Source organism: Sphaerodactylus townsendi, unplaced genomic scaffold (genome assembly GCF_021028975.2).
Source record: "Sphaerodactylus townsendi isolate TG3544 unplaced genomic scaffold, MPM_Stown_v2.3 scaffold_19, whole genome shotgun sequence".
Classification (NCBI taxonomy): domain Eukaryota; kingdom Metazoa; phylum Chordata; class Lepidosauria; order Squamata; family Sphaerodactylidae; genus Sphaerodactylus; species Sphaerodactylus townsendi.
The window spans coordinates 1,295,861-1,320,621 of record NW_025950352.1 but is presented as its reverse complement, the minus strand read 5'-3'; the positions used below and the strand labels follow the sequence as shown (position 1 = coordinate 1,320,621).

At 54.4% G+C, this 24,761-nt stretch overlaps 2 protein-coding genes across 3 annotated transcripts in view; one reads left to right on the top strand and one right to left on the bottom strand.

Annotated features, from left to right (window-relative positions):
- DGAT1 (diacylglycerol O-acyltransferase 1) overlaps positions 1-4,533 on the bottom strand; it is a 37,210-nt gene extending 32,677 nt beyond the window's left edge. Inside the window, exons 1-2 of the mRNA XM_048482684.1 lie at positions 4,478-4,533; positions 1,683-2,342 (exon numbers count right to left, since the gene is read on the bottom strand). Of these exons, the coding sequence (XP_048338641.1) occupies positions 1,683-2,342; positions 4,478-4,533 (716 nt within the window). The remainder of the gene's footprint in view (positions 1-1,682; positions 2,343-4,477) is intronic.
- A 3,892-nt stretch (positions 4,534-8,425) lies between these two features.
- LOC125425093 (TBC1 domain family member 20-like) lies at positions 8,426-24,741 on the top strand. Of its 2 annotated transcripts, XM_048482600.1 has the most exons (8): positions 8,426-8,534; positions 11,510-11,698; positions 14,108-14,188; positions 16,293-16,479; positions 18,427-18,528; positions 19,191-19,332; positions 19,587-19,771; positions 23,017-24,741. In XM_048482600.1, exons 1-8 carry the CDS (start codon positions 8,489-8,491, stop codon positions 23,267-23,269), a joined length of 1,185 nt encoding a protein of 394 aa, XP_048338557.1. In that variant the 5' UTR covers positions 8,426-8,488; the 3' UTR covers positions 23,270-24,741. The 2 variants fall into 2 exon arrangements, with proteins under 2 accessions (XP_048338557.1, XP_048338558.1); XM_048482601.1 differs by lacking the exon at positions 18,427-18,528.
- The last annotated feature ends 20 nt before the right edge of the window (positions 24,742-24,761 follow it).

Below are 24,761 nucleotides of genomic sequence, written 5' to 3'. Positions count from 1 at the left end.
CCACTCACCACTGGCTGAAACTCCACTGAGCTGGACTGGGGATGTTCAGGAAACTGGGATCCCAGCGCTGGCCCCTGGCCCAGTTCAGGTGAGCTTCCAGTGAGCAGCCACACAAGATCAAAGAGCAGGGCCTGGGAAGCCCCACGCTGACCCCTGACCCCTGTGTTGAGCATGCAGCCCCCTGGCATCGTAGAGGCCCCCCCCCTTTCCTGGGTGCTTCAGTTTCCCTGCCTGCTGCCAACTGGTCCTTTGGGTCCTGCATCACGACGACACCCCAAGCAGGAAGAAGAAGAAGAAGAGTTTGGATTTCTATCCCCCCTTTCTCTCCTGCAGGAAACTCAAAGGGGCTGACAATCTCCTTGCCCTTCCCCCCTCACAACAAACACCCTGTGAGGTGGGTGGGGCTGAGAGAGATCCGAGAAGCTGTGACTAGCCCAAGGTCACCCAGCTGGCGTGTGTGGGAGTGCCCAGGCCAATCTGAATTCCCCAGAGAAGCCTCCACAGCTCAGGCGGCAGAGCTGGGAATCAAACCCGGTTCCTCCAGATTAGATACACGAGCTCTTAACCTCCGACGCCACTGCTGATCCCTGGGGAGGGAGAGAGAAAAATCAGGTTCCCCCCACAGGACAACCACGCCAGTCCAAAGTAGAGTTTGCGTCAACTCCCCTCCCGGCCACTGTCACAGGTGCGAGAGAGAAGATGGCTTGGCCACCGTAGCCTGGCCACCCTCCTGCCACGCCACCCCCCGCCCCCCAGCCTAAGCTCCAGACAGCAGCTGCCTGTCACAGCAGACAATCCTGGTCAACATAAGGTAGCTGCATTCCTGGGGAGGGACCAGGGCCCTGCAAGCAGCGCCTTGGCTTTTTTGCACGCAGAAGGCACCGGGTTCGAGTCCCGACACCTCCATCCAAAAGGACCCGGCTGCAGGTGACCCAAAGGGCCTGGAGCCCGTGGTGGCGAGCCTGTGGCACTCCAGATGTTATGGACTACAATTCCCCTCAACCCCTGCCAGCATGGCCAATTGGCCATGCTGGCAGGGGCTGAGGGGAATTGTAGTCCATAACATCTGGAGTGCCACAGGCTCGCCACCCTGGACTGATCCAGCCAAGGCAACTCCAGATGTGCTCCGGCACACGTTGTGTTCACGCGCCCCTCCACACACGGGGCTGTTGCAAGCGGTCAAGACACACGGACTCTTCCCCCGCTCCTGCCCAATGCCAGACTCCGGGTTCCACAGGTGCCAGCGGCGCCGACCCCCCAGCTAGGCGTGGCAGAGTTCGGGACGGTTGACCCCAAGACCACCGCCCCAGCTGACCAGTCCGGCGGAAGAGGCTTGAGTAGGGCGAGTGGAGTTGGCCCGGGCCCAACGCGAGGAGCCACGCCCAGGGCCGCCCGAGAGGGCCCCTGGGGCACGAAGGAAGGAAGAGGAAGGGGCCCAGCAGAAGCCCCCCACCCACCCACGCGGCACGTGCTGCCAGCGGGGCTGCCCGGGCAGGAGGAGGGGCACAAGCCGCGCCCGCCCCGCCCCAGGCCAGGGGAAGCGGAGTCGCCGCGCCCGCCCCAGCGGCCAAAGTCCCCCGGCGGCGGTCGGCGTCTGGCCCGCTTGGCCGCTCCTCGTGGACACGCGTCAAAGGCGAACGTCAGAACGCGCGGAGAGGCGGCTGCGCGGGAGGGGGGCGCACCTGAAGTCCGAGCTGGCCGGGCCGCCGTTCGGCTCGACAGCATCCCCGGAGCCCCCTCGCCTGTGGCCGGCCGGGACCCCCCCTCGCCCGCCGCCGCCGCCGCCCCCGGGCTCCTCCTGCGCCTCCTGCTGCTGCTGCTGCTGCTGCTGCCTCCGCCGCGGGGCCCCGCCGCCCGCCTGCATCTCCTCGGCGCCGGCAGCCTCCTGCGGCCGCCCCGGACTCTCCTCCTCCGCCAACGCCGCCGTTGCCGCCCGCCGCCCGCGTCCCGCCCCTCCAGCCGCCGAATGACCCCTGGCGGGCGCCGTCGCCACCTCTGCGCGCGCTCTGCACCACGGGAAACGCAGTCCCGACTCTGGAGCCGCCGACGGCCAGGCAGGAGCCGGCCGGGAGAGGGGGGCCTTTTGTACAGGCGAGCGCGCCGCTAAGCATGCCGGGAGATGTAGTGGTTCTGTCCTCCTCCCCCGGGGTTTAGCGCAGAGCGTGCTGGGAGTTGTAGTCCTGCGGCGGGAGAGCCGAAGGGTGCCCTTGCGAAGGAGGACGGCCGTTCGGAGCCTCCCCGGCGGACCCCAGGGAGGACTTCTGCGCCCGTGCCAACCATGCCCGGCGGGGCCAAAGGGCGAGCTCGCCAGAACGCCTCCCCAGGCTGGCAGTGACGACACCCTAGAAAGCAATATGCATGCGTAACCTCTGGGGCAGAGCTTGGAATGAGTTTGCAACAACAATTTTTAAAAACAAAATGGTTTACTTTCTTAACATATAACATCAACATTTAACATCACACTTCAAGGTCCTGTTCAGGTTGCATGTTCAAGTCCTTCTATTTACAGTCTACTGATATTGCCAAGTCCAGTTCTTCTTTGCAAGTGGGTTGGCTCCTGAAGACTCCCAGGGCTTGGTGAACAGGATTCAACATGATGAAGGTTTCCAGGAGAACTCTCACCCATTACAACCACAAAAACCTTTAACAAGGGCTTATACAAACCAAGGTCCGAGTCTGGTAGCCTCGTCTTCTCCAAACTGCATGAGCTCTGCAGCCTCTTGCTGCTTTGAGTCTCCACCCCTTTCTGGGTCAACCCATTCTGAGCATGGGGGTTACACATGCGCACGTACATACGTACATACACACACACACACACACGGGGAGTTTTTACCCCAACGTACACGGCTTTACCCTGGGCCCTAACAAGTCTCCACTGCCAGGGCGCCTGGGAGTTTATTCCGGTGCCGAGTATTTTCAGTGCTATTCCTGCTGGAGTTTCCCATAACAACCGTCAGTGGAAGTTAAAAACGTATTTATCAGAATGCCTGGCATAAAGATGATGATGATGAAGAAGAAGAGTTTGGATTTATATCCCCCCTTTCTCTCCTGTAAGGAGACTCAAAGGGGCTGACAAGCTCCTTTCCCTTCTCCCCCCCCCCACCACAAACACCCTGTGAGGTAGGTGAGAGAGCTCCGAAGAACTGTGACTAGCCCAAGGTCACCCAGGTGGCGTTTGTTGGGAGTGCACAGGCTCACCTGAATCCCACAGATAAGCCTCCACAGCTCAAGTGGCAGAGTGGGGAATCAAACCTGGTAGCTAGAGCAGCCTGATCCAAGAAATGCTCGGGCATTTGGAAGACCAACATTGCAAGGTGCAGTAATGCACGTGTGTGTGTGCGTGCGTGTGTGTGTTATTGCGCCTTGCAATTTTGCAGTGCCAAAACCGGGACTCAGAGGAAGCCGTTCCTTTTTCTTATCTCTGCCCCAACAAGTGCTGAAAGTCAGCCTGATGAAAAGAAGGAAATGAAAGGCGCTGGTGTGGTAATTTTTCAGTTGGGCTGAAAAACTGATGAAACCCTTTGTTGTTCCCCAGTGACGGAGAGAACAGCCGGGTGGGTGGGTGGCTCCAGAGCCCCTGTTTCAGGGCAAAAGCGGTTTCACCAGTAGCAAAGGAAATTAAGCCAGCTCTGCAGATCTGAGCTCAGGAGGAGAATCCCTTGAGAGGGTGTGAGGGAGGCAGTGTGCTGTGGTTATTGCGGGGCGGGGGGGGGGGGGGGCACAGGCAGGTCTCCGGGAATCCAGACCCCCTTGCTAAACACTCCACAACTCCCAACAGTGTCAGGATCTTTCCTTCTAGGGCTGAGGGCAGGAAGGCACATCAGGCCATGTAAACACATACAGCCCCTCTCACCTGTCCTTTTCAGCCAGCGGACTTCTCAATACACATTATTTTTCAATGTCCTTATGTGTCTTAGGCTAAAGTACATTATGCCATGTTTTTAAAAATGGTTCATGTTTTTCTTGAGCAACTGTAGAGCAAAACATTCCGTTCCTCCTAGAGGACTCTAACCCTCAATGTATTTATCTTGTCTGTTTTTTAGAAGCTGCAGAGAAGAGTCGCAGGGAAGTGCTTTTAGAGATGGGTCTTTTATGGTTTATCGTTCGAGACCTCAGCCTAAGAACAGATAAAATGAAAGAAAGAGCCCATCTTAGGGACCTCCATGGGCTTCCTGCTGGCTTAGAGTGCATGTTCTTGCCTTTATTTATTTATTTATTTATTTATTTATTTCATTAATTAATAGGCCGCCTCATCCCCAAAGGGCTCGAGGCGGCTCACAATATGGCTGTTTTCCAAACAGCAAATGAATACAACATAAAACTTAACCCATTAAAACTCAACAGCAGTTAATAACAATAAATAGATTAATACAACAGGATTGTGTAGAACACACACACACAGGTGCCCGATCTAAAGGCCAAAAAAGAAAGAAAGGGGAGGAGATAGGCAGGGCCCAAGATGGAATTAGGGCCCAACCAAGGTGGTCCAGACAGGCGGCTTTGATTTCCATATGGGGGGCTGGGCGGAACCATGCTACCGACCCCTCCAAAAAAGCCACGTGGAATAAGCTCTGTTCTATTATTATTATTGTGTGTATTACACATATTATTATTATTATTATTATTATTATTATTATTATTATTATTATTATTATTATTATTATTATTATTATTATTATTATTATTAATTAAATTTGGTATACCGCCCTATCCCCGAAGGGCTCACAGGCCCTGCGGAACTCATCAAGGTCCTGCAGGGCCCGGACAGCTGGAGGTAGAGCATTCCACCAGGCAGGGGCCAGAGCCGTGAAGGCCCTTTCAGTCCTCTTACGGTTTAGAACTTGTATACCCAAAAGACTGCCTCTTCACCTGACTGCCGTATTGGCAATCAAGATCTCCCATTGTTTTGAGCCCATGAGGGGAAGGGTGGCATAAATGAACGAACAAACAAATGTACTAGTTCATACAGTGGTGGACGAGGGCATTTGGTGACCGGGGCTCAGATCTGTATTCTGCTGTGGAAGGTTGTTGGGCGACCTTGTCTCATCTCAAACTCTCAGCCTGGTGTACCTTTTTCATTTTTTATGTACATTATTCATTTGTAGTCTGCCTTTCTGACAGGCTGGGACTCCAGGCTGTACACACAGTCAGACATTCAACAACCAATGCATTAGGATTTTAGAGGTACGGAACAGCCAGAAAGGACAGATGCCGTAAGTATATTATAAGCATATCGAGCCCTTCGGGGATGAGGCAGCCTATACATTTAATTAATTAATTAACATGACACATTAAGTGGTACAAAAATTACTGGTGGTACTGGTGGGCCACTGCGAGTAGCAGAGAGCTGGACTAGATGGACTCTGGTCTGATCCAGCTGGCTTGTTCTTATGTTCTTAAGGCCATTGCTTTCACCTCCTGCACGTGAGCTCCCAAAGGCACCTGGTGGGCCACTGCAAGTAGCAGAGAGCTGGACTAGATGGACTCTGGTCTGATCCAGCTGGCTCGTTCTTATGTTCTTAAGGCCCTTGCTTTCACCTCCTGCAGGTGAGCTCCCAAAGGCACCTGGTGGGCCACTGCAAGTAGCAGAGAGCTGGACTAGATGGACTTGGTCTGATCCAGCTGGCTCGCTCTTATGTTCTTAAGGTCTTGCTTTCACCTCCTGCAGGTGAGCTCAAAGGCACTCCAGGGCCACCGGTAAGTAGCAGAGAGCCAATTCAGATGGATCCCCTGAAGGGCTGATCCAGCTGGCTCGTTCTTATGTTCTTAAGGCCCTTGCTTTCACCTCCTGCAGGTGAGCTCCCAAAGGCACCTGGTGGGCCACTGCAAGTAGCAGAGAGCTGGACTAGATGGACTCTGGTCTGATCCAGCTGGCTTGTTCTTATGTTCTTAAATAGTAAGATCCTAGCTGCAGTAAGCTAAACACAGCAGCATAGACCACAGTCACTAGTAACTTCTCCAAGAACTTTGGGAATTGTTTAGTACAGTGTAACACTGCTACCTGCGTGTAAAAGCCCTTTATAATAATTCAGTTTTATTTATTTATTTGATTTGATTTGTGTGCTGCCCTCCCCACAAGGGCTCAGAGCAGCTTACAGTAATAAATAACAAATAAATTTGATTAAAACACTTAAAACAGTTTAAAACAATTATAGTAGTTTAATCTAGTTAAAACAATTTAAAACAAAGTAGTTAAAAATCTGATCTAATCTAGTTTAAAGACATTTGAATTAACATCAACTAAAAGCTGAATTTCAAATCAAAGTTAAAATATGACGGGCGACAGATGCCATTTGAAGCAACAGGGATTTAGGATTTGGGCCAGCAACAAGTGCAGGGTTTATGGACAGCCAGGAGTGTGGGAGCCGTCCTCATCTCTTCAGGCAGGCCATTCCAGAAAGTGGGGGGCACGACGGAGAAGGCCCCTCGATGGGCAGTTGTTGGTTTTGGCCATTTGCAGGCAGGCGTCTGCAGCCGGCCCTGCTAAGATCAGCAACTTGGTGGTGAGAAAATGGACAAAATGGAGGAAGGGAAAGCAATATTCTAAAAGCTCCTTTGGGCTCCAGCTGGGGAGAAAAGTAGGATATTAACGAACAAACAAACAAATGCAAATACCTCTGGCAACGATATTTAATCTCCAGAAGAAGAAGGGGGGGGGGGGATTTGTATTGTCGAAGGCTTTCAAGGCCGGAATCACTGGGGTGCTGTGTGGTTTCCGGGCTATATGGCCGTGTTCTAGCAGCATTCTCTCCTGACGTTTCGCCTGCATCCGTGGCTGGCATCTTCAGAGGATCCTCCTCTGAAGATGCCAGCCACAGATGCAGGCGAAACGTCAGGAGAGAATGCTGCTAGAACACGGCCACGCAGCCCGGAAACCACACAGCACCCAAGGGGGGGGGGGGTGTTTCTTGGTTCCTTGAATGGCTTGCCTAACGCGATCCTCGTGCTTTTTGTTTCTCCCATTTCAAGACATCGTGGCTTCTCCATTTTAGTTGCGCATTCTGCATTCTGCATTCTGATGTGTTTGGATTTTAGGCTGTGAAATGGTTCTGTTTGTTATTTGAATTGACTGCCCGCTGCCTGCCTCAGACAGTGGAAAGGCAGGATGACAATTTAAAAAGTAAATAAATGTCAATACATCATAGGCCGCTCACTGCTGCCAGGCCCAGGGCAGGGTGACCCTGAGATGTCAATAGTTCTTGAAACGAGAGGACTGGAAAGCTGACAAAGGATTTACTTGTTTGGATCAGCCGGCCTGGCCTTTTCTGTTCGTACCGTCTTGCACTGGGAGGTGGTGCAGATGCACTGGGGAACCCTGCAAACGTTTCCACATCGTCAAAAAAAGGGGGGGAGAACCCAAACAATTATCACCCCCCAGTCAGCCTGACATCAGCACCAGGGAAGACTGATTCTAGAACAGTGATGGCGAACCTTTTCGAGACCGTGTGCCCAAATTGCAACCCAAAACCCACTTATTTATCGCCAAGTGCCAACACGGCATTTTAACCTGAATACTGAGGTTTCAGTTTAGAAAAAACAGTTGGCTCTGAGGCGCGCATTACTCAGGAGTAAGCTTAGTGGTAGTCAATGGCTTTGCTTTGAAGCAACCGTGCAACTCTTCAAATGGGTGGATCACAACCCTAGGAGGGTTTACTCAGAAGCAAGCCCCATTGCCAGCAACTGAGCTCACTCTCAGGTAAAGGATCGTGCTTTAGTTCTTCCCATGAAAATCAGTGGGGTTTAATAGTGCTTTCCCCCAACATGACACACTCTGTGCGCGTGTGCCCACAGAGAGGGCTCTGAGTGCCCCCTCTGGTACCCGTGCCATAGGTTCGCCACCATTGTTCTAGAGGTAGTGGGATGGGGACAGCCGCAGGATCTGGTAGCCTACAAAGAGGCCAATGGGTGAACTGTCTCCCCATATGTTAAGGGACGCTGGAGGAGGGGCTGGGGCAGAGGAGGGGCGACTGTCCGGCGTTGCCCCCTGGGGCAGTGGGGAGGGGTGGTCAGAGGCTGGGGGTGCTTTAGAAGTCAGAGCGGTGCGTAGCAGAGAGAGGACGGGAGAGATCCAGGTTCAAATCCTGCTCTGACCATGGCAGCCGCTGCAAGTCTCTGGAGCCAGAGGTGACAGTCCTGCCCCACGCGGGGCTCACGTGGTCTGGAAGCCACGCAGCTATCATGAGCAGCACCGACCCCCTCTGCGCGGCCGGTGTGGCACGAGTTCGAGTCCTGCCCGGCTGGCTCCGGCAGGGCCTCCTGCGCCCCCTTGACCCGCGTTCAGAAGCGGCCCGGCTGGGGATCCCCAAGAACTACGACTCCCAGAAAGCTTTGCGCGCGAAACTCCCTACTCCCGCCTCCTGGTTTAGATTGACGGGGCCGCCCTCCAATGGGCGTCTCGAACGGCGGCAGCTGCCCCAATGGGGGTGGCCGGAGGCGGGGATTCCTCCCGGGGACTCCCGCCTGGGCTGCCCGGCCGCTGCGCGAGGGGATGAGCAGGGGCCGCAGGCAGAGTGCGGGCTGCGTGGCCCGGGGAGGTGAGAGGGCGGCTGAGCATGTGCAGAGGCCCGGGCGGGGGGCCGGCCAGGAGCTTCCGCAGCTGGCAAAGGGGCGCAGGCGCCCGCCGGCCTCGATCGCCGCCTGCCACGATGGCGCAACCGCAGGGGCTGCTTTTCCTGGGCGCGAACCGGGGGGGGGCGTTTCCTGGCCCCGCTGCCCAGCCAGGCACACCACACGGGGCGGGGGGGGGGGGTCCTCCCGCCTGCTTCGGGGGCTGCCCCGCGATCCCGCCCTGGTTGCGTGAGAGGGGGCGCAGCCTTGCCCGGGGCCACAACAGGCTTGCAGCGGGCGCACCCCCCCCCCCCCGGCTAGTGGCAGGCTTTTCGCACGCGTCTCTTCCACTCGTGCAGAGTGGCCGCGGCTCCTCTTTGCATGACCGTGCTGCCTGCTCTCTTCAACTGGAGATGCCTGGGATCGAACGTGGGACCCTCAGCATACTAAGCTGAGCACATGAGACATGGACCTCTGCAAGGGTCTTTTCCAGTCGGGGGGGGGGAGTGCCACAGGCCCCCACCCCCGTGGCGATCCCATCGGATTTTCCACAGAGATGGTTCGCTCTTGCCTGCCCCTGGTTGGCGACCCTGGATTTCCTGGGTGGTCTCACAGCCACGTACTGAATCAGAGCCAGTCCTGCTCAGCTACTGAGGTCTGAGCAGATCAGGCCAGCTGGTAGACCAGTGGTGGCGAACCTATGGCAGGGTGGCACTCAGAGTCCTCCCTGTGGGCACGCGCAAACAGATTGCACCCCCCCCCCCCCACACACCCACACACATCTAGGCTGGCCTGGGCCACGGGGCTCGATTATTAGCATTAAACCTAAGACCTAGTTTTGGGGAAGCAGTGTAGGTAACCCTGTTAAACGCTGTTAAGCCCCACTGATTTTCATGTGAAGAACTAAAGCGCGATCCTTTACCTGGGAGTAAGCTTGGTTGCTGGCAATGGGGCTTGCTTCTGAGTAAAACCTCCTAGGGTCATAATACATCCGTTGGAAGAGTTGCATGGTTGCTTGAAAGCAAAGCCACCGACTACCACCAAGCTTACTCCCGAGTAACACACACCTCAGAGCCAACCATTTTTTCTAAACTAAAACCGCAGTATTCAAGTTAAATTGTCGTGTTGGCACTTTGCGATAAATAAGTGGGTTTTGGGGTTGCAATTTGGGCACTCGGTCTCGAAAAGGTTCGCCATCATTGCCGTAGACCAAAGCAAGACGTGTTCAGGGGTGGTTTGCCATTCCCTGCTTCCCCTGCGTCAGGACCCTGGACTGGACTTCCCCGGTGGTCGCCCATCCAATTGCTAACCAGTACAGCCCACCCTGCTGAGCTTTTGTGATTTATTGAGATCTGGCTAGCTAGCTTGACCCACCCAAATCAAGGCAAGAGACTTTCAGAGGAAGTTTGCCACCACCTGACTCTTGAGTTGCAACCCTGGTGTCCTTTGGTGGTTGCCTGTCCATGTATTAAGCAGGGCAGACTCTGCTGGGCTTCTGAGGTCTGGGCTAGCCTGGGACATCCAAAGTTAAAGAAGAATATTGTCCTGGTTGCCCCTGGATGTTCCTTGCGAGGAAGTTGTGTGGTTGGTTGAGAAAATCTTCTTGGTATTGTCAAAGGCTTTGACAACTGGAATCAACTGGCTGTGGTGGTTTTTCTGGGCTGCGTGGCCGTGGCCTGGTGGTTTTAGCTCCTAAATGATTTTTGGCCTGGTGATTTTAGCTCCTAAAGGAGCAGCAGTGGTGTAGGAGGTTAAGAGCTCGTGTGTCTAATCTGGAGGAACCGGGTTTGATTCCCAGCTCTGCCGCCTGAGCTGTGGAGGCTTATCTGGGGAATTCAGATTAGCCTGTGCACTCCCACACACGCCAGCCGGGTGACCTTGGGCTAGTCACAGCTTCTCGGAGCTCTCTCAGCCCCACCCACCTCACAGGGTGTTTGTTGTGAGGGGGGAAGGGAAAGGAGATTGTCAGCCCCTTTGAGTCTCCTACAGGAGAGAAAGGGGGGATATAAATCCAAACTCTTCTTCTTCTAAATGTGGGCAAACCGTTAGGAGCTAAAACCACCAGACCATGGCCATGTAGCCCAGAAAAACCACCACTGCTCGCTGAGAGATCCATCAATTTGATTTCCTGGGAACCTTATGCTCAGCATGGCTGGATTTAGCATCCTGATTTTGAATCCCAGCGCCCCATTCGACTAGCAAACTGAACCAGACCCAGGATGGAAGAGTGTTTGGGCTCAGGAAAGCTCATCCCCTGGAATTCTGGCTGGTCTTTACTCTGCTACCGGGCTCAGGTTTTGGGGATGCAGACAGAGAGGGAGGTTTTTCTAAATCAACCACATACAAGCAAGGAACATAGCAATGTGCCTGTGACAAGGGATAGTGTCTACAAAAGACTTGAGGGTAAAGCACATAAATCCCAGGTTAAGGACAGAGGCAGGGGATACAGGTGTCTCTATGCTAATAGTAGAAGCCTTCGACCTAAAATGGGGGAGCTGGAGTACAGAGTTTTGAAGGAGGACTTTGATATAGTGGGCATTACAGAGACATGGTGGAATGAGGATAACCAGTGGGATGCTGTTATACCAGGCTACAGGCTCTATAGGAAGGATAGGACAGGGCGCATTGGGGGTGGAGTTGCCCTTTACATAAAAGAGAGCATAGTGTCACATAAAATAGACAATGCAAGGGGAGCTGGTTTTGTTCTGCTGCTGCAGACTAACATTTGTGTGTTGGAAAAAAACCCACCGTGGATTTCTGCTGTGTGAGAATCAAAACCGGAATGGCAGGAGAGCCAGGATGGATGGAGGCTGCCGGCTGAGGGGGTCAGCCACCGAGGATGGTTTCTCTGCTGGCACTTGGAGAGGGGGTGGAGAGGAGCTGGTTTGCACCACTGACCAGCTATGAGGCTAGTCCCTGTGGCCAGACCCCCCAAACTGCCCTCCCCCGGTCCCTTTTTCAGAACTTCAAGGCTCACAGCGGAAGGAGAAGCGGCTGCTGATCCACCGAGCCCTCACCAGAGACCCTGTCGATGTGGAGAGCCTTCAGGCGGCGGCATTCGGCCCCGAGGGGCTGCTTACCGATGAGATCCGCAGGAAGGTCTGGCCCAAACTGCTCGGCGTGAACGTGTACAGCCTCCCACCCAAACCAGGTGCGGGTCCCTCGAATACACTGTCTGGATTGCGGTCGGGGGGTGGGAGGGGGCAGGTGGCCTGCCAGACACGCAGCCCAGCTAGCTAACTGCAGCTTCCTAGTAATAAATGTGGCAAGTCTTTAGCAGGCTGCAGTGCGTGGCTTGGGGGGGCGGGGGGGGGGGGCTTCTAGAGGCCCTGGAGGCTGTTTTCTGGGAATGGGAGGGCAGAGCCGGCCTCCAGCCTTTGAGGCAGAGGTGGGATCCAGCAGGTTCTCACCAGTTCCCGAGAGTGGGTTCCTAATTGGGTCTGCTTCTCCGTTAGGAATTCAGTTAGGTCCAAAAATCATAAAGTCTTGTTGTTTCCTATGTGGCTGGTTAGCGAAGGTAGAAAACGGGATCATTCTCCCTGTTGGGCTGCTTTAAAAACATGTTTTAGCAATATGGTAAAGTTCCTTGTTTAAGGAAAGTCTCCTTCTTTTGATTTCTAGAAACAACATTAAGTATTTGAAAGTATTAAGTATTTGACAGGCAGTCAATTAGAGGAGAAGTAGTTGTTTCTGTTGGCAGCAGACGATAGGACTTGCTAGAATGAGTTTAAATAATGGACAGAAAGGTACCAGCTGGAAATTAGAACATGTTTTTTTACAGTAAGAGTTTTTTACAGTAACAGAGAAATTATTAATGCCCCGCCCCCGGAATGCCCGGCCACGCCCCCGGAATGCCCCGCCACGCCCCATTGGTGCTACGCCACTGTTTGAATCCCACCACCGTGGGAACCTGTTACTAAAATTTTTGGATCCCACCACTGCTTTGAGGGCTCCTGTTCTCAGGTCTGAGAGCTGTGGTGTCGTGGTTAGAGTGTCCGGGTGAGGACCTGAGACAGTTGGGTTGGAATCTGCGCTCTGCCATGGGTGCTTGCCCGGGAGATCTTCTCATCCAGTTCCACAGGACAGCTGGCGCAGCGGTTCTCAGCGTGTCTTCGTGCTTGCCAGACTGAACGACCGCCGCAGCCTCTACCCGAGAAGGCCGGCCACTGTTTTTCTTTCCATGCAGCCAAGACTCAGCATGAACGGCCGGTTTGTCCTGTGTTTGGCCCTGGTGCACCGGTCAATCATTTGAGCTCTGGGTATGAATCAAAAGCCTTTATTGGAATGTTAGCAGCGGCTCAAACGGCAAGAAGCCGGTTCTAAGGTCCCGGCTCTTTGCAAGAAGCTGTATTCCAGTGGTTCCCAAACTTATTTGGCCTACCGCCCCCTTTCCAGAAAAAATATTACTTAGCGCTCCCTGGAAATTAATTTTTTTAAATTTTAATAGCAATTAAACAGAAAGATATATGTATTAATGTTTCTACCTTTTTCGTAAAATATAGTAAAGGAAGGTGTAACTTAGAAACATTGAACTTTGAAATTATGAAACTATTTATGAACTTGCTTTCCCAACATCAGATCCTCTGAAGATGCCAGCCACAGATGCAGGCGAAACGTCAGGAGAGAATGCTGCTAGAACACGGCCAGACAGCCCGGAAACCACACAGCACCCATATTTATGAACTATTTATGAACTACGTTGTTCAAAGAAAAATTAAGCGTTATGAGCGGAATACATCAATCAATTTTTCTAAATCTTCTCTTCTTTCTTTTATGCTCTCACCGCCCCCTTACAGTTATTCATCGCCCCCCAAATGCCCCTTTGTGCTTACACCGCCCCGGATGCAGCTGCAGCACCACCAGGGGCGAGCTGGGAATCACTCTGGCACATTTTTTTACTGCTTTATTTCTATCAGTTTCCCGCTCATTCACACACACACACAGGTCTTCCCACAGATTAGTGGAACAACAAGGTGTAAACAGCTTTTTATGGAGCACAGAGTGTCTCAATGCCTCATCACTCGCCCCTTCTGGAGGCCTTGGGCGAGATCACCTGCTTACTAGTTTCCAACCGCAGTGATTAAAAACAAAAGGTCCGTTGACACGAGACGGTCGAGTATGCAAGGAGGCCCAGGTGTGGCTCAGGCCTTGACCAGTGTGATGGCAGCCTGAGCGGGAGACATGAGTGACGTTCTGTCTGATTTGCACCACAGAAGTTGGCGGGGGCATTTCCAGCCCTGCTGTCGGCCATGACAGCTTCTCCCTGTCATGTGGGGGTTTGGGGAGGGGGCTGAGGGCCTGTTGCGTCCATTTGGACTGTGAGAGGGAGCAGCTGTGGTGAGGCCTTTGGGAGCCTCTTGCCCCTTCCCGTTGAGGCCTCCCCAGAACCACACACTGTCACTAGCCGAAAACCTGGCGGTCTGGCACAGCCAGAGGTGGAGGCAGAGGAGGGAGGGGGCTCAGGAACAGCTGCCGGCAACCTTTGCTGAGCCCCCCTCCCCAACTGGGGAGTCCCTTTGCCCCCCCTCCCCCCCATTTCAAATCCTTCTTATTTCCGCAGGGCGGGACGTGCGCCAGAACCACAAGGACTACAACCAGGTCCTCTTGGACGTGCGTCGCTCCTCCCGCCGCTTCCCCCCAGGTGAGCTGGGCCTTGGACGGGTGAGCATGTGCAGAGTGCATTTTTGTTGCCGCTGAGCAGTCTCCAGATCCCCAGGGCTGGGAGTGGGGAGGAAGCTTTCCCAAGCGCCTGGGGCCTCTCTCCAGATATGCCACCGTGTGGCTGCAGTGGCTGACCTGCCGGTGCTGGGAGCTGGGCACTAAGTGCCACAAAGCCCAGCGTGAGTTAGACCCCCGGGTGGCTGGCTCTGAGCTGAAGGATTCTTTTCCTTGACCTCTTGTACCCCATGCGCCCTGCCCCTCAGTGGGTGCCCCATTTCCCCCGCAGGCCAAGTGGAGGGTGCCGTGTCCCAGCCGGAAGCATTCTGCTGATGTAACCTCTATCCGTGGGTTCTGTGGGGCATTCCAAGTGGGGAACTTGGAATGAGTTTGCAACAACAAATTTAAAAAAAACAAAATGGTTTACTTTCTTAACATATAACATCAACATTTAACACCCCACTTCAAGGTCCTGTTCAGGTTGCATTTTCAAGTCCTTATATTTGCAGTCTACTGATACTGCCAAGTCCAATTCTTCTCTGCAAGTGGGTTGGCTCCTGAAGACTCCCAGGGCTTGGTGAACAGGATTCAACATGATGAAGGTTTCCAGGAGAACTCTCACCCATGACAACCACAAAAAGAAACCCTGAAACAATAAACTCCAACATTTACAACATAGCAAAAATAAACAACTACCTTCCCAGTAGTTCCCAACAACATTGCAGTTACCTTAACAAGGTGTTCAGGGCTTATACCAGTGGTGGCGAACCTTTGGCACTCCAGATGTTATGGACTACAACTGGCCATGCTGGAAGGGGCTGATGGGAATTGTAGTCCATAACATCTGGAATGCCAAAGGTTCGCCACCACGGGCTTATACAAACCAAGGTCCGAGTCTGGTATCCTTGTCTCCTCCAAACTACATGAGCTCTGCAGCTTTCTGCTGCTTTGAGTCTCAGCCCCTTTCTGGGTCAACCCATTCTGAGCATGGGGGTTACACTGACTCGGCCTTGTTCTCTCTGTCTGCCTGGCCTCTCTGTGGAGCTGCCTGTCCCACTGCGAGGGGCCAGTGTCCAGCCTTGGCCATCTGGCTGCACCCTGCTTAGTGCTTGGTGCTCGATTGCAACGCCCTTCTGTGCCTTCCCTGCTGAACGGATTGCTGTTGTCGGGTGGAGTAGCATAGAGCTGCTGCTGCTGCTGCTTCTTTTCACTCCCACTCCGCCGTGACGCTTCGGCCAGTCACTCTCCTCCTGCTGAATCAACCTTGCGGTTTTATTGAGAAGATATTATTTGTTTATTTCTTTTGGATTTATATCCCGCCCCATCCCTGAAAGTTGGGAGGGTGGGGGAACCCTGCCTGTTGCTGCAAAATCCTTGGAAGGAGGGTGAGTGTTCTAGAAGCCGTCAGATCGCATCCCAGCCCCTGAAGTAGTTTTCAGTGCTAGGGTCTTGCCCTGGGCTGTGTAAAGAGCAGCTCTGAACATGTGCAGAGCACACACGCACAGTCAAGGGCGCTCACCCGCATTCACTGAAGCTCAAGGTTGATACAGCAGATGAGCCCCGGTGCCCCTCTTTCTGCTCACAGGGTCTTCTCTTTCTGCTCACAGGAGCAGCAGTGGCATGGGAGGTTAAGAGCTCGTGTATCTAATCTGGAGGAACCGGGTTTGATTCCCCGCTCTGCCGCCTGAGCTGTGGAGGCTTCTCTGGGGAATTCAGATTAGCCTGTGCACTCCCACACACGCCAGCTGGGTGACCTTGGGCTAGTCACAGCTTCTCAGAGCTCTCTCAGTCCCACCCACCTCACAGGGTGTTTGTTGTGAGGGGGGAAGAGCAAGGAGATTGTCAGCCCCTTTGAGTCTCCTGCAGGAGAGAAAGGGGGGATATAAATCCAAACTCCTCTTCTTCTTCTTCTTCTTCTTCTTCTTCTTCTTCTTCTTCTTCTTCTTCTTCTTCTTCTTCTTCTTCTTCTTCTTCTTCTTCCTGGTTGGGATTTGTTGTGGTGCTGAAACAGCTGGCGGGAGGGGGGAGGAGCCAGCTGTGGGGTGTGGGAGTTGTGACTGGGCCCCCCCGCTTCTCCCCCACGGCAGGGATGCGCGCAGAGCAGCGGCAGATTCTGCAGGAGCAGCTGATCGACGTCATCTTGCACGTCCTGAGGTCCCACTCGGAGCTGCACTACTACCAAGGGTACCACGACATTGCCGTGACGCTGCTGCTGGTGTCCGGCGAGCGCATGGCCATGGCCTTGCTGGAGAGGCTCTCCACGCTCCACCTCCGGTACGAGGCCTCCTCTTCTCCTTTCCTGAAAACAAATGTTTTCCTGCCGTCTCGGGGCTTTCCAGAGGATGCAGGAACTCCCGTGCCATCTGGGTTAACCTGACAGGCAGGATTTCCGGAGGACGGTAGATCTGTCCTTCCCCTTGCCTGTGTGGCTTGCGGTTTGTCTGTTTCTTGCATGATACGATCTGCTAGTTTCCTACAATATACAATACAGTCATTAACACAAGTTGGGCGTCACAGCCTAACCTGTAATTGTCTAAGTGGTGGAATGTTGCAACGGTGAATCCTCCACCAATAGCTCAGCAACATTCCACCCACTCACCTTCCCCTGACCCAGGAGCGAGCCCAGCTCCGCTGGCCCCCCAGCATCCTACCGGTCCCCCCCCCAAAAAAAAACCCCTCCCCCCACCCCAAGCCTCACCTGTCAACATTCTCCCCCCCAATTCCAAGACACAGGACCAGGTAGGTGGAAAGCATCACACTGGGAGAGGGGGTGCTGCTGTGGTCCTAGTACAGTGGTGGTGAACCTTTGGCACTCCAGATGTTATGGACTACAATTCCCATCACCCCCAATTGGCCATGCTGGCAGGGGCTGATGGGAATTGTAGTCCATAACATCTGGAGTGCCAAAGGTTCGCCACCATGGTCCTAGTAAAACCTATTAGAACATAAGACCATCAGAAAGAGCCTGCTGGATCAGACCAGAGTCCATCTAGTCCACTGCTACTCGCAGTGGCCCCCCAGGTGCCTTTGGGAGCTCACATGCAGGGTGTGAAAGCAAGGGCCTTCTGCTGCTGCTCCTAAGCACCTGGTCTGCTAAGGCCTTTGCAATCTCAGATCAAGTTGGAGAAATGCGTGGGAGAAATGGTTGCTCGCTCTCCTCTTTGCTAGAGCCCATTACACCTCCCCCCACAATGGGCTTTGGTGCTAGTTTGGTCAACGTCATTCCTTTCTCAACCATGATCTAATCTCCATGCTTACCTTTTTTCAAAAGCCATTCTTTCGTAATATATGCCTAATTCCTTGGAAGAAAAAATGGAAATTAAATCTTCTGCTTATCGGCCTGGTGCAGTAGAACAACGGTGGGATAATTAAAATGGCTTGTAAAAGAAAAGGAGCTGACATAGCTGTAAGATTTGCACAGTGTAGACTCGTAGCCCAGAGGTGCAGTTTTCCTCGTTCGAAGAAACCCCCTCTGTCTACCAGAGGAAGGGTCTGGGGTGGGCACCCTGCAGTGAGTATTCCCCTCCTGGCACCTGGCTGGTCACTCCCAAAAGACACAACTTCAGCCGTCAAGGGGGTCTTGGATCTGAGTCCGCGTGGGAGGCATGATATATGCTAGGCAGGGCTAATGGTAGCAAGGGAGGTTCCGTCAAGGGGCATGAGCAGAGGTGGGATCCAGCAGGTTCTCACAGGTTCCCGAGAGTAGGTTACTAATTGTTTGTGTGAGCCGAGAGGGGGTTACTCATTGGTGATTTTGCCACGTGGTTTTTGCCTTAGTGACTCCCCTCCTCTCAGCAGTAGCGCGCAGAACTTGAAGCAGAGTAGCAGGAGGTGCACCGGCGTGCGTGGCAGCCTGCGCCTGCGTGCATTCGTTTCCCGCCCAAGGACCGGCGCAGCGGCTGCGTCCTTGCCACAACCCCGCCCAGGAATGCCCGGCCACGCCCCCGTTGTGCCCCGCCCAGCCCCATTGGCGCTACGCCACAGTTTGAATCCCACCCCCATGGGAACCTGTTACTAAAATTTTTGGATCCCACCACTGGGCGTGAGATCTCCCAGGTCCTGACTGAGGAGGGGAGGCCGAACCTCACGCCTTGGTCGGGGGCCTTCTTGCTGGGCCGTGAGCACCAGCTGCCAGCAGGCAGCCTCGGCATGGGGCAGAGTCTTCGGAGGAGTCGATGCCCGTGCGTGTGGTGAGGCAGCACCCCCTCCTCCCCCTCCCAGGGACTTCATGGACCCCACCATGGACAGCACCAAGCACATCCTCAACTACCTGATGCCCATCCTCCAGCGGGAGAGCCCTCGGCTGCACAACTTCATGATGAGGTACCCCTGAGCGAAGTGTGTGTGCGCGCATGTGTGTGTGAGAGAGTTGTACACATCGGGGTCCTCAGCACGGTGTCCCCTGGCTCCTGCTGACGCCTTTCTTGGCACCCACCAAGCAGGGGCTCTGATCGGCCACTGGAGATCTGATTGGCCATTAGATTAAAATAAGATTCTTTCAGGGCAGCTGGCGTGGTGTTGTGGTGAGGAGCAGGTGGATTCTAATCCACAGGTGTCAAACTCGTGGCCCTCCAGATGTTATGGACTACAGTTCCCATCATCCCCTGCCAGCATGATAATCTGAAGAACCGGGTTTGATTCCCCACTCCTCCACCTGAGCGGCAGAGGCTTATCTGGTGATCCAGATGTGTTTCCACCCTCCTGTATTCCTGCTGGGTGACCTTGGGCTAGTCACAGTTCTACAGAACTCTCTCAGCCCCACCTGCCTCACCAGGTGTCTGTTGTGGGGAGAGGAAGGGAAAGGGGCTTGTAAGCCCCCTTGTGTCTCGTTACAGAACAGAAAGGTGGGGTATAAATCCAAACTCTTCTTCTTTTTCCCAGTGTATTTTTAATCTCTCACTCCTTTTTCCATTTTTTTTAAATTACCCATGTGCTGAGGGCAGTTCCTGGCAGGTTCTCATGAGTGGCACCTTTTTTTATTGCAGAGCTGAAGTGGGGACAATCTTTGCCTTGAGCTGGTTGATCACCTGGTACGGCCACGTCCTGTCCAACTTTCACCACATCCTGCGACTCTATGATTTCTTCCTGGCCTCCCACCCGCTCATGGCGGTCTACTTTGCTGCTGCGGTATGTCAAGCTGTGGGCAGCAGGGGGCGCCAGAAATGTGATGCATTCGTGTCGGTGTAGAGTTGTGTCTGACTGTTTGGTGGGGTTGCGCTCATTTCAGTACAGGATGGAACCTGGCATCTGGAGAGTTCCAGCTTTCGAAAGAAAAAGAGCCAACTGGTGTAGTGTGTTCAGGCAGCCGCATGCCGGGGCGGGGAAAGGGGGGCAGGGGGAGAAAAAGCTTTCCATCATCAGTCTCTCCTCCCCCTCCCCAGATTGTCCTGTACCGGGAAGAGGAGGTGCTGTCCTGCGACTGTGACATGCCCAGCATCCACCAGCTCCTGTCTCACATCCCTCCCGATCTGCCTTACGAGGCCCTTGTTGTGCGGGCCCACCTGCTCTTCCAGCGCTGGCCTCACACTGAGCTCACCAGAGAGGCGGCTCTCCAGCTCCACAAGAGGTGAGAGGGCTTTGCAGGGGGGTTGTGAAGAGGGGGAGGGCTGGCCCAAATGGCCACTGCTGGGGCTGCTGCCTTGCCCTTTGCTCATAAGAACATAAGAACTAGCCTGCTGGATCAGACCAGAGTCCATCTAGTCCAGCTCTCTGCTACTCGCAGTGGCCCACCAGGTGCCTTTGGGAGCTCACAGGCAGGATGTGAAAGCAATGGCCTTCTGTGGCTGTTGCTCCCGATCACCTGGTCTGCTAAGGCATCTGCCATCTCAGATCAAGGAGGATCAAGATTGGTAGCCATAGATTGACTTCTCCTCCATAAGCCCCTTTTAAAGCTATCCAGGTTAGTGGCCATCACCACCTCCTGTGGCAGCATATTCCAAACACCAATCACACCTTGCATGAAGAAATGTTTCCTTCTATTAGTCCTAATTCTTCCCCCCAGCATTTTCAATGGATGCCCCCTGGTTCTCGTATGGTGAGAAAGAGAGAAAAATTTCTCTCTGTCAACATTTTCTACCCCATGCATAATTTTATAGACTTCATTCCTATCCCCCCTCAGATGTCTCCTCTCCAAACTCCTCTCCTCTCCAAACTCCAAACAATGCTCCTCGAGGCAGAGAGCCAGTCAGGGGTCCTGGGGGCGTCTTCCTCCTCCTCCTCCTCCTCCTCCTCCTCCTCCTCTGCCTCAGTTCAGTGGTCCATCCCTCTCCAGGAGATCTTTCTGATGCATCCCCCAAGGAAAGTGTGGATGTTGTGTGTGTGGTTGAGAGGCCTTCCTTGTATTGTCAAAGGCTGTGACGACTGGAATCAACCGGCTGTGGTGGGTTTTCTGGGCTGTGTGACCTGGTGGTTTTAGCTCCTAGGAGAGCCAGCGTGGTGTAGCGGTTAAGAGCAGGTGCACTCTTATCTGGAGAACAGGGTTCGATTCCCTGCTCTGCCCCTTGAGCTGTGGAGGCTTATCTGGGGAACCAGATTAGCTTGTGCACTCCAACACACGCCAGCTGGGTGGCCTTGACTCGTCACAGTTCTTCGGAGCTCTCTCAGCCCCACCCACCTCACAGGGTGTGAGGGGGGAAGGGAAAGGAGATTGTCGGCCCCTTTGAGTCTCCTCACAGGAGGGAAAGGGGGGATATAAACCCAAACTCTTCTTCTTCTTCTTAGCAGGCAAAACATTAGGAGCTGAAACCACCAGACCACAGCCACACAGCCCAAAAACCCCATCACATCTCATTGAGAGATCCAGCAATTTGATTTCCTGCGGGGGCGGGGGAAGAGAGGCAGGTGTCTCCCCACTATTTCCAAGGCTTTTTCTGTTGTCATTCTGCAGAACTGGGAGCCAGGCCCCCCCCCCCCCCCACACCCCTGCAGGGACTGCTTCCTTCCTCTAAGGACCAGCTGCTGTGCAAAAGAGTTTGGGCGGGTGGAAGAGGAGGACGCAGCTGGGGCAGTGGAAAGCTTTAGAGCACAGGTATCAAACTTGCGGCCCTCCAGATGTTGTGGACTACAGTTCCCATCATCCCCTGCCAGCATGCTGCTGGCAGGGGATGATGGGAACTGTAGTCCACAACATCTGGAGGGCCGCAAGTTTGACACCTTTGCTTTAGACTCAGAAAGGCTTCAGTGGGACGGGGTGGGGTGGGGCGGAGCCAGTTCGGAGCTGTCGGATCACACCGGGGAGGGTCCATCCCGTCCAGCGTCCCGCCTCACCCAGCAGCCAAGCAGTTCCTCTCCAGGTCCCAGAAGAGGGCAGAGAGGCTGAGGCCACCCCAAGACGCTGCCTCCAGGCACTAGTCGCCCAGGTGTGGTCCGTGATGGCGAACCTATGGCACAGGTGCCAGAGGTGGCACTCAGAGCCCTCTCTGTGGGCATGCACAGTGTGTCGTCCCCCCCCCCCCCACACACACATCTATGCTGACCTGGGCCGCTGGGCTCGATTATTAGCATTAAACCTAAGACCTAGTTTTCGGGAAGTTAAACCCCACTGATTGTCATGCAAAGAACTAAAGCACGATCCTTTACCTGGGAGTAAGCTCAGTTGCTGGCAGTGGGGCTTGCTTCTGAGTAAATCCTCCTAGGGTCGTGACTCAACCATTGGAAGAGTTGCACGGTCGCTTCAAAGCGAAGCCACCGACTACCACCAAGCTTACTCCCGAGTAACGCACGCCTCGGAGCCAACCGTTTTTTCTAAACGAAAACCTCAGTATTCAGGTTAAACAGCCGTGTTGGCCCTTTGCGATAAATCAGTGGGTTTTGGGTTGCAATTTGGGCACTCGGTCTTGAAAAGGTTCGCCATCGCAGCACTAGGGTCCCTGGCACTGCCAGCCAGCCGGCCACAAGGCAAAGGCCTGGCTTGGGTGGGCCCGGGAGGGGATCCTGGGGGCTGGGAGCCATCTACCAGCTCATCAGCGTCCTCCTCTTGGAGCTGCCCCTTGGCTGGCTGAGCTAGTAGCCCCTGCGTGAGGCCCAGAGGAGAGGGCAGGGAAGGAAGGGGAGGGAGAACGGAGGAGGTGAAGCGAGGCCACTCAGCCTCCTGCAGGGGCAGCTGGAATTCCTGCCCTCCGGGGCCCAGGAGTCAGCACGGGTTGGCAGGCTGGCAGAGGTGAGGGCTGAGCTGTGCCACACGGCCCAGTGAAAGATCGGAGTGCATGCTGGCTGTGCCACACGGCCCAGTGAAAGACCAGCCTGAAGGGAGCCTTCGCCATTGGTGGAAAATATTTTATTTATTTATTTATTTATTAGACTTTTATACCGCCCAATCCCCGAGGGGCTCTGGGCGGTGCACAGCATGTAGATATAATACAATATAGCACAGGTGTCAAATTCGTGGCCCTCCAGATGTTGTGGACTACAGCTCCCATCATCCCCTGCCAGCATCATGCTGGCAAGGGATGATGGGAACTGTAGTCCATAACATCTGGAGGGCCGCGAATTTGACACCTATGCAATATAGGATAGCTAAAACCTTTAAAAGCAGCAATAAAAACAATGAAAGCTAACTCTAATAAATATGCAATAAATACTAGTAAAAAATATGAGTGGCGTCCAGCATTCTGGCGAGTCCCGTTGGATGACAGACGGCCCAGATGTCAGGGGCCAATGGAGGGGGGGGGGGCACTTATCGGCGGGCGGTTCATCGAAATTTGAAGATGTCAATCGCCGTTTTAATAAATGACTCCTGGCAGGCTCTCCGATTGGTGTCCAGCTACGCAGATAACCAATTTTTCTCTCTCCTCCCTCCCTCCCTCTCTCCAGCATCGCCATCGGCTCTTTCTTGGAATTCCAGCAGGTCGCCTCCTGCCAGCGCCCGGATGCCGTCCTTCGGCAGCAGCGGGAGCACTTGGCGCTCAGCAGGACAGAGGCGGGCCCCCTCCTGCCCCCGGCCGAACACAGCCCCCTGGTGAAGGCAGCCGTCTGGGGGATCACGGCCACCCTGGGGGCAGCAGCGCTGGCCGTCACCCAGACAGCCTTGGAGTGGGCCCCCGAGTTCCTCCTGCAGCTCTTCTAGTGACCGTTGGGTGAGATTTCTGCAGCGAGCAACCGCATGGCTCTGCCCCCAAGGGGGCGGATTCCCTGGGATCCTCTAAAGGATGTGGGGCGGCCGAAACACAGGCTTCTCCTGCCCACTGCTGATTGAGAACTGCAAGCCAGCAGCCCGTGCCTCTTGAAAGGCTGTGGGCCCCCTCCCCAGGAAAAGGGGGGGCTCCAGAGCTGTCACTGCCAAGAGCCTTTGCTCCCAGCTCCGCACTACCCTTCTGTGTGTGTGTGTGTGTGTTTGTGTGCTGGCTTTGCATGACCCACAAAGAGTTACAGGCAGAACATGCTGAACGGATTCTGGAAAATACGACAGCTAAACGCCATGCTCTGGGCTTACAGGGCTTGGGAACCTCCCCAGTCAGAGAGACAGTCGACGCATCCTCAAGTACCAGCTCCAGGAAGCAGCCTTAGCCTCCACGCCCTGTAGTTGGGCATTCGAGGAACTGGCTGGCCACTGGGTGAAGCAGGACACCAAACCGGACAAGGCACGGTCTAATCCAGCAGGGCTCTGTTGAATTCCTTAGAAGGGCGGGGTCAGGACCGTCCGAAGCAGCCCGTGGCCTCATCTCATGTTCTTGGTGGCAATGCGACTGTTCATACACTTCGATTCCGGTCTCCGTCAAGCCACTTGCATAAGCAGTCTGCGGGCCTTCCCTCCATCTCTGCTGTCCTCCCCACTTTACAGATGCAGGGGATTGTTAAAGGCCACGCAGGCCCGAGGCCAGCCCCACACCTAGAAGTTCTGGGGGAAACTTACTCTGAAAGCACCAGCAGCCTGTGCCTCCCTTGAGTAAGGGACACCGGATTTCCTCCCCCTGCCCCCAACCGGTTGGGGTTCAGGCCAGGCAGGGACAGAAGCTCTGAACATCCAGGCAAAGTCGGGTGTCTTTATAAGTCATTATTTATTAGGAAATGGCCGACAAGAGGCACTCACCAGAGTGGACGGAGGCCAGAGGCAGGAGGCTGATCCACTTGCCACCCTAATGTGCTAGAAAGAGTTCATTTGAACATCATTTTGCTTGCTCCTTGGGCCACAGCTCCTCAGCTCTTGCATTTCTGGATTCTACAAAGGTCTCGTTGTGGCTTCTTGATACTGTGCCCTCTGGCTCGGGCACCGACAACACGGGTGGGTTTTCAGGCACAAGGACACGAAACGGGGCGACTTGCCATTGCGGTGGTGGCAGCGGCAGCAAACATCCCTGAACTTGGCCAAGTGGTGGGCTAGTTTTGGTAGCCCCTCCTGAACGCAGATGCTGGACTCTTTCACACACCCCCACCACCCCCACCACCACCCTTGCACTGGGCATTTCTGTCTGTTCCTTAACTGGCTGTTGTGGGTTTTCTGGGCTGTATGGTTGTGCTCCTAACATTTCACCCGCATCTAGGAGCAGCAGTGGCGTAGGAGGTTAAGAGCTCGTGTATCTAATCTGGAGGAACCGGGTTTGATTCTGGCTCTGCAAACT

Bases quoted from the DNA above. Each gene is read 5' to 3' on its own strand.
- LOC125425093 (XM_048482600.1), top strand. From the start codon at position 8,489: ATGAGCAGGGGCCGCAGGCAGAGTGCGGGCTGCGTGGCCCGGGGAG. The intron at 8,535-11,509 runs GTGAGAGGGCGG...TCCCTTTTTCAG, and splicing joins GGGCTGCGTGGCCCGGGGAG to AACTTCAAGGCTCACAGCGG. The intron at 19,333-19,586 runs GTATGTCAAGCT...CCCCCTCCCCAG, and splicing joins CGGTCTACTTTGCTGCTGCG to ATTGTCCTGTACCGGGAAGA.